The sequence below is a fragment of the Manis pentadactyla genome, chromosome 4 (genome assembly GCF_030020395.1).
Source record: "Manis pentadactyla isolate mManPen7 chromosome 4, mManPen7.hap1, whole genome shotgun sequence".
Lineage (NCBI taxonomy): Eukaryota > Metazoa > Chordata > Mammalia > Pholidota > Manidae > Manis > Manis pentadactyla.
In genome coordinates this window covers 120,795,651-120,805,054 of record NC_080022.1, presented here as the reverse complement: position 1 = coordinate 120,805,054, position 9,404 = coordinate 120,795,651, and the positions used below count along the sequence as shown (strand labels likewise).

Below are 9,404 nucleotides of genomic sequence, written 5' to 3'. Positions count from 1 at the left end.
TTTTATATATTTAGGTGCTCCTATGTTGGGTGCATAGATATTTACAATTACTATATCTCTTGTTGGTCTGATCCCTTTATCATTATGTAATGTCCTTCTTTGTCCCATTACAGTCTTTGTTTTGAAATCTATTTTGTCTGATATAAGTATTGCTACTCCAGCTTTTTATTTTTTGCTTCCATTTGTGAGGAATATTTTTATCCCTTCACTTTCAGTCTATATGTGTCTTCAGGTCTGAAGTAAGAATCTTATATAGATGGGTCTTTAAGGAAATTCTCTATTTGGGCAGATCAAACTCCCTATAAGAGGCTCTAAAAATCTCTTGTGCAGGAGGGTGCAGCCATAACTGCCAGCATTCTGGGAGTTGAGCAGTAGAAGAGAATATAGATTTATGTTTTTAATTAATATGAAAGTTGTGACAAAAACTGGCAAAAAAACAACAGTCATCACTTAGATAGGTTTTACAGTTTCAAATATCAACAGCATGTATTTTAAATTTCAAGGTGTTTATTTTATAAAATTTTATATTGCAGTACCTGAAATAGAACTTGAACAGGCACTTAACATACACTCACTGAAAAGATTAAGTAGGTTAAGAGAGATGTACAAACATAACTAGACCAGCAACTAATTTGAAGACAATGAACTGCTTTCCTGGAAGTAGAAAGATACTCAATATAAGAAAAAGAGTAAGGAATACTTACAGCAGAGAAAATCAGATTTACAGATTTAAAAACCATGATAGTTAACATTTGGGAGAAAAATTTACTTAAATTGTAACTCCTGTTCTGATCTCTAGTGGAATAGTACATTTTCTCAGAATAACAGAAAATGTCACTGATCTCCTTTCTCCCCACAGTTGAGAGTGAAACTACCGTCCAAATGTCACGGTCGCCTCCCATGCCTCATACGTGGCTTACGGCGATCATTCCCAGTTTGTGAGCTGGTGACGATTCCTCCATTTTAGCCATGGTCACTGAAAACACGTATTAAAATTCCTGCTAACAGAACAGCAACAGCGACACCTAGAGCTAGTCCGCGATAGAAAATCAGCTGGCTCACTGTTAAGATGTCCCCAACTGTGGACACCGCATACTGGTTGTTTCCTTCCATTACCATCAGTTGGAAGCTCTGGCTCTCTGGTCTGATGATATCAGGTAAAATCACTCCATCGGTCACTTCTTTTTCTAGGATAGATAGATCTGTTTGCAGAGAACAGTGGTGTATTTACTTATAAAGGAGTTGGGTAGAGAGAAATTACTGAAGGTTCCACACAGTTACACTGTAAGCAATGACAGGCAGTCATTGGTTGGTGTATGTGATATTATACTAAAAACTTTCCATAGGAGAACCCAGAGTTGATCTCCAAATTATTAGGGCAGACAGTTTTATTGAGCAACAGCAGGATCAAAGCAACTCTGGCTTTAGTATTTGTCTGGCAGAAATAAAGGGCACTAGAGAATGTCCTCTCTTTCCTGTTGGCACAGGCATGGTCTCTTTAATCCCTTTCAGTCCAGCTCAAACCTGTGCCTATAAATAAGTATCCCATAGTAAATGAAGTGTAAGTCAGGTTTGGCTAGCAATCCTGTTAAAACTTCAATTAAGCTACTCCAAAAACATAATAACACATAGCATGTATTTTTTGGTTCTGGAAATGCTAATGCCAATAGAACATAATGCTAGACAACCACTATTCTTCACAACACTCAACTCACAATAACATATAAAAAGCTACTTGTTGCTATAGTTGCAAATTTGGCATAGTTTTTGCACTTGTGCCCTTCAGTGTTCTTAAACACCAATAAAAAGAATAAAGTCCAAAGATAAATAAATGGTGTTGTCATTTAATCAACAGTTCATGGTCCAACTTCATGATCTGTACCTGTATTCCCTCCACAAATCAAACTGAAGATAGGAAAGACACACTACATCACAATTAGGAAAATCAAAAGGGATCTGTGGCCTGGAAGGCAGGCAAACATAAGCAGCGCCAGTCTGTGTGCCTGAACTCACCTCATGTCTCCACATCAGCAATGCCTCCCCTAAGCCAACCTCCCATCCCTCTCATCTCAGCCTTGACACAATAAAGGGGATCACAACCCAATGCAGAGTCCCTGTAGTTGGGATCCCGATCCTGTACCCACAAATAATTCTGCCCCCAGCAACTTTCCCCTGATCACAGATACTTAGTATATTGCTTTTTAGGAAACCACAGATTTTAAAAAACTGAAATTTTCTCTCATTTTGTTGGTTGAGGCCTGGTCAGCAGACACAAAATCAGCTCTGTGTTAGGAGGAAAACGCTGGAGTACAACTTCCTCCTGCGCCGACTCTCACATCACATGAATTTCATGATCCCACCTGTCATGCTGACATGGCGCTCCCGTCATTGACCCTGAAAGATTCCTTACCATGCCTCGAGATCAAGAAAGAGCCACAGTTCTGAAGGACACACTCTCAGTTACCTGCTCTGCAACTCTGTTCCAGTTTCTCTTCCAGATGTATATTGAATAGAAAAGGGCTTGAAAGAAGACGCAAACTATCAATCCATACCAGAGACCTAGGGGTTGAAAATGATGTCACGGTTTAGATTTTCTTCAGTCAGGCTCCCACCATCAGTAAAATTCTCCCACAACTACTGTATCCACAGAGTACACTTCAGTTGAATTACCCCTTCCAAGATTTAGATAACTGTCCACCAGGATTAGACTCGAGCTTACTATTGATCTAGCAATGGCAATCAATCTATCAATAAACAATAAAACACATCCCCCAGAAAAGGTTGCCGCTTTGTATGTTGATTTAACAAGTACTTACTGGCATTGTTTGTACCAGGTCTTTCAAGTGCTAGACACACAGAACTGAACAGGCCGACAAGATCAGCTCCCTCGTGGAGCTTATATTCCACCGAGGGAGACAAAGAGCAGACAGGGAAACATATCTGACAATTTGGCGAGTAAAAAGCACCATGAAAGACACTGGGCAGAGCACTGCATAATGACCTGCAGCCAGTCAGTAAGGTGGCCAGGGGGCTCTCTGAGGGGGAGACCGGGGGTGAGCACTCAGCTAGGACGGCTCCGGGGAAGGCCCTGCATGCAGAGGGAAGAGCAGGCCCAGAGGAACCAGCCCACAGTCCCAGGAGCAGAAAGGCCAGTTAGGAGGGGCAGGGGGGCAGTGGAGAGGACAACATGCAAGGCGTTAGGGCCCTGAAGGATCCAGGGTTCATTCTATGTCTAACGGGAACCCACTGAAGGGTTTTAGGTGCTGTGTGCATTTTTGCATGTGAGACCTGATGTTTTCAAAAGCCCACTTTCAAAATGATCTCTCCGACTGTTGTGTGGAAAAGATCACTGGGAATGCACAGGGCCCCAGGAAACACTGTAAACAGTGCCCATCTACTTGTGAGAACGATTTCAACCTCTAAAATGTCAATTATATATCAAAGTGATATCTTATACCCATCATTTCACTACGAAGCAAGCTGCGTAGGCTTGAGTGGGACCGCAGTATGAACTGGGAATGAGCCCACCGATCCACTCATTACATGTCTGGGGCCCCACTCTAGCAAAGGTACTCCAAGGCTGGTCCTCCTGTAGACTCCTGGCAATTAAACAAAAGTGGAATTGCCTCTCCAGTTGAGAACTGAACAGATGGACAGTTTATACCCTTTGATGGGGTTGTTCCATTCCTAAGAATCCATCCTAAGGAAAGATTTAGGAATGTTGTTAATAGTTCATATATCTAGGATGCTCATCACAATGTTATTCATAAAGAGGAGCCATTTGAATGTCCACTACTAGGGAAGCATTAAAGAAATGACACAAGGGAAAATTATAAAGTTGCTAAAAACCACGTCTGTAACATGGGATAGCAGAAAATTACATACCCAGTAAAAACCCACATTTATGAATAATAGAAAAATATACTGGAATAAAAACAATTTTTAAATGCTGGAATAAAATACATTGAGTGAGCACTTGGAGTCAAGATGGTGGCATGAGTAGAACAGCAGAAATCTCCTCCCAAAACCATATATATTTTTGAAAATACAACAAATACAACTATCCCTAAAAGAGAGACCAGAAGACACAGGACAACAGAGAACCCAGCGTCTTGCAAAGGGGGTAAAATACAAGCCCCAGCCCAGCGGGATCCAAGTGCCCCTCACCCCAACTCCCAGTAGGAGGAGAGGAGTCGGAGCGGGAAGGGATAGGGAGTCCAGGACTGCTAAACACCCAGCCCTAGCCATCTGCACTGGAGCACAGACACACAGTGCGTGCGTGGGGTGCTGGAAACTAGGGAAACGGGACAGTAAAACCTGCGAGTGGGTCCCCGCAGCCGGTGCCTCTGAGACAAAGAAAAGCGAGTGCTTTTTGAAAGACTTAAAGGGACAGGGACCCCACAGCTGGACGGAAGCATCCCGGGACACTTAGTCTAGCAGCTGGGAATCCTGGGGAACTCAGGGCGCCCCAACCCCCTGAGTGGCAGTGCAGCTCGGAAGGCCCTCGCTGCAATAAACAGTCTCCCGCCCGTTACCCCTCCGGCGTGGCACCGCCGTATTGTTGGAGCTGTCTGAGACCGGCCACTCCCACAGCAACCACAGAGCTAAACTCCACAGCAGCCGGGCAAGAATCAGAGGCCCTGTCTGCGCACAGCTGCCCAGCACAAGCCACTAGAGGTCGCTGTTCTCCCAGGAGAGGAATGCCACAAACGAATAAGAACGGGTATTCTCCCAGCCATCACTTGCGCCAGCTGCACAAACTATCTCTATCGCCATGAAAAGGCAGAAGAATTTGATACAGAAGAGACTAACCCAGGCATTCTCCCCTGAGAAGGAATCTGGGGAGATAGACCTAACCAATCTCCCTGAAAACGAATTCAAAATAAATTCATAACCATGCTGATGGACTTGCAGAGAAATATGCAAGAGAAATGGGATGAAGTCTGGAAGGAGATTACAGAAATGAACAATCTCTGGAAGGATTTATAAACAGAATGGATAAGATGCAAGAGGCCATTGATGGAATAGAAACCAGAGAACAGGAATGCATAGAAGCTGATGCAGAGAGAGATAAAAGGATATCCAGGAATGAAACAATATTAAGAGAACTGTGTCACTAATCCAAAAGGAACAATATCCGCATTATAGGGGTACCAGAAGAAGAAGAGAGAGAAAAAGGGATAGAAAGTGTCTTTGAAGAAATAATTGCTGAACACTTCCCCAAACTAGGGGAGGAAATAATCGTTCAGACCACGGAAGGGCACAGTACTCCCAACAGAAGTGAACCAAGGAGGACAACACCAAGACAATAATTAAAATGGCAAAGATCAAGGACAAGGACAGAGTTTTAAAGGCAGCTAGAGAGAGGAAAAAGGTCACCTACAAAGGAAAACCCATCAGGCTATCATCAGACTTCTCAACAGAAACCTTACAGGCCAGAAGAGAATGGCATGATATATTTAATGCAATGAAACAGAAGGGCCTTGAACCAAGAATACTGTATCCAGCACGATTATCACTTAAATATGAAAGAGGTATTAAACAATTCCCAGACAAGCAAAAGTTGAGGGAATTTGCCTTCCACAAATCACCTCTACAGGGCATTTTAGAGGGACTGCTCTAGATGGAATACTCCTAAAGCTAAACAGATGTCATCACAAAAAATAAAATCACAGCAAAGAAAGGAGACCAACCAAATAACTAAAAGCAAAAAATAAAATCAACTACCCACAAAAGCAGTTAAAGGAAACACAAAAGAGCACAGAATAAAACACCCAACATATAAAGAATGGAGGAGGAGGAATAAGAAGGGAGAGAAATAAAGAATCATCAGTCAGTGTGTATAAAAGCTCAATAAGCGAGTTAAGTTAGGCAGTAAGATACTAAAGAAGCTAACCCTGAACCTTTGGTAACCACAAATCTAAAGCTTTCAATGGCAATAAGTACATGTCTTTCAATAATCACCCTAAATGTAAATGGACTGAATGCACCAATCAAAAGACATAGAGTAATAGAATGGATAAAAAGCAAGACCCATCTATATGCTTCTTATAAGAGACTCGCCTCAAACCCAAAGACATGCACAGACAAAAAGTCAAGGGATGGAAAAAAATATTTCATGCAAACAACAGGGACAAAAAAGCAGGTGTTGCAGTACTAGTATCAGACAAAATAGACTTGAAAATAAAGAAAGTAACAAGAGATAAAGAAGGACATTATGTAATGATAAAGGTGTCAGTCCAACAAGAGGATATAACCATTATAAACATATATGCACCCAATACAGGAGCACCAACATATGTGAAACAAATACTAACAGAATTAAAGGAGGAAATAGAATGCAATGCATTCATTTTAGGAGACTTCAACACACCACTCACTCCAAAGGATAGATCCACCAGGCAGAAAATAAGTAAGGACACAGAGGCAATGAACAACACACCAGAACAGATGGACCTAATAGAGATCTATAGAATCTACATCCAAAAGCAACAGGATAGACATTCTTCTCAAGTGCACATGGAACATTCTCCAGAATAGACCACACACTAGGCCACAAAAAGAGCCTCAGTAAATTCCAAAAGATTGAAATTCTACCAAACAACTTTTCAGACCACAAAGGAATAAAACTAGAACTAAATTGTACAAAGAAAGCAAAAAGGCTCACAAACACATGGAGGCTTAACAACATGCTCCTAAATAATAAATGGATCAATGACCAAATTAAAATAGAGATCAAGCAATATATGGAAACAAATGACAACAACAACAACACAAAGCCCCAACTTCTGTGGGATGCAGCAAAAACAGTCTTAAGAGGAAAGTATATTGCAATCCAGCCATATTTAAAGAAGGAAGAACAATCCCAAATGAATAGTCTAATGTCACAGTTATAGAAATTGGAGAAAGAAGAACAAATGAGGCCTAAAGTCAGCAGAAAGAGGGACATAATAAGGATCAGAGAAGAAACAAATAAAATTGAGAAGAATAAAACAATAGAAAAAATCAAGGAAACCAAGAGCTTTTTCTTTGCGAAAATAAACAAAATAGATAAGCCTCTAGCCAGACTTATTAAGAGAAAAAGAGAATCAACACACATCAACAGAATCACAAATGAGAAAGGAAAAATCACGATGGACCCGATAGAAATAGAAAGAATTATTAGAGAATACTATGAAAATGTATATGTTAACAAGCTGGAAAACCTAGAAGAAATGGACAACTTCCTAGAAAAATACAACCTTCCAAGACTGACCAAAGAACAAACACAAAATCTAAACAAACCAATTACCAGCAACGAAATTGAAGCAGTAATAAAAAAAAAAAAAACTACCCAATTACAAAACCCCCGGGCCAGATGGATTTACCTCAGAATTTTATCAGACATACAGAGAAGACATAATACCCATGCTCCTTAAAGTTTTCCAAAAAATAGAAGAGGAGGGAATACTCCCAAACTCATTCTATGAAGCCAACATTTCCCTAATACCAAAACTAGGCAAAGACCCCACCAAAAAAGAAAATTGTAGACCAGTATCCATGATGAACGTAGATGCAAAAATACTCAACAAAATATTAGCAAACCGAATTCAAAAATACATCAAGAGGATCATACACCATGACCAAGTAAGATTCATCCCAGGGATGCAAGGATGGTACAACATTTGAAAATCCATCAACATCATCCACCACATCAACAAAAAGACAAAAACCACATGATCATCTCCATAGATGCTGAAAAAGCATTTGACAAATTCAACATCCATTCATGATAAAAGCTTTCAACAAAATGGGTATAGAGGGCAAGTACCTCAACATAATAAAGGCCATATATGATAAGCCCATAGCCAACATCATACTGAACAGCGAGAAGCTGAAAGCTTTTCCTCTGAGATTGGGAGCAAGACAAGGATACCCACTCTCCCCACTTTTATTTGGCATAGTTCTGGAGGTCCTAGCCACGCCAATTAGACAAAACAAAGAAATACAACCAATTCAAATTGGTAAAGAAGAAGTTAAATTGTCATTATTTGCAGATGGTATGATATTGTATATGAAAAACCGTAAAGACTCCACTCCAAAACTACTAGAACTGATATCAGAATACAGCAAAGTTGCAGGATACAAAATTAACACACGGAAATCTGTGGCTTTCCTATACACTAACAGTGAACCAATAGAAAGAGAAATCAGGAAAACAATTCCATTCACAATTGCATCAAAAAGAATAAAATACCTAGGAATAAACCTAACCAAGGAAGTGAAAGACATATACACTGAAAACTATAAGACACTCTTAAGAGAAATTAAAGAGGACATTAGCAAATGGAAACTCATCCCATGTTCTTGGGTAGGAAGAATTAATATCGTCAAAATGACTATGCTGCCCAAAGCAATATACTGATTTGATATAATCCCTATCAAATTATGAAGAACATTCTTCAACAAACTGTAATAAATAGTTCAAAAATTCATATGGAAACACCAAAGATCCCAAATATCCAAAGGAATCCTGAGAAGGAAGAATAAAGTTGGGGGGATCTCGCTTCCCAAGTTCAAGCTCTACTACAAAGCCACAGTAGTCAAGGCAATTTGGTACTGGCACAAGAACAGACCCACAGACCAGTGGAACAGAATAGAGACTCCAGACATTAACCCAAACATATGTGGTCAATTAATATACAATAAAGTAGCCATGGACATACAATGGGGAAATGACAGTTTCTTCAACAGATGGTGCTGGCAAAACTAGACAGCTACATGTAAGAGAATGAAACTGGATCACTGTCTAACCCCATACACAAAAGTAAATTTGAAATGGATCAAAGACCTGAATGTAAGTCATGAAACCATAAAACTTCTAGAAAAAAATGTAGGCAAAAATCTCTTGGACATGAACATGAGTGACCTCTTCTTGAACAAATCTCCCCGGGCAAGGGAAACAAAAGCAAAAATGAACAAGTGGGACTATATCAAGCTGAAAAGCTTCTGTACAGCAAAGGACACCAATAATAGAACAAAAAGGCACCCTACAGTATGGGAGAATATATTCATAAATGACAGATCCGATAAAGGGTTGACATCCAAAATATATAAAGAGCTCACACACCTCAACAAACAAGAAGCAAATAATACAATTAAAAAATGGGCACAGGAGTTGAACAGACAGTTCTCCAAAGAAGAAATTCAGATGGCCAAAAGACACATGAAAAGATGCTCCACATTGCTAGTCACCAGAGAAATGCAAATTAAAACCACAATGAGATATTACATCACACCAGTAAAGATCGCCACCATCCAAAAGACAAACAACAACAAATGTTGGCGAGTTTGTGGAGAAAGGGGAACCCTCCTACACTGCTGGTGGGAATGTAAATTAGTTCAACCATTGTGAAAAGCAGTAT

At 40.2% G+C, this 9,404-nt stretch overlaps 1 protein-coding gene across 1 annotated transcript in view; it reads right to left on the bottom strand.

Annotated features, from left to right (window-relative positions):
• Positions 1 to 493: 493 nt before the first annotated feature.
• The window catches only part of LOC118925619 (multidrug and toxin extrusion protein 2-like), a 91,911-nt gene continuing 83,000 nt past the window's right edge, over positions 494 to 9,404 (bottom strand). The window contains 3 exon segments of the mRNA XM_057499480.1: positions 494 to 1,207; positions 1,481 to 1,530; positions 2,465 to 2,559. Coding sequence (XP_057355463.1) covers positions 964 to 1,207; positions 1,481 to 1,530; positions 2,465 to 2,559 — 389 coding nt within the window. The 3' untranslated portion in view covers positions 494 to 963.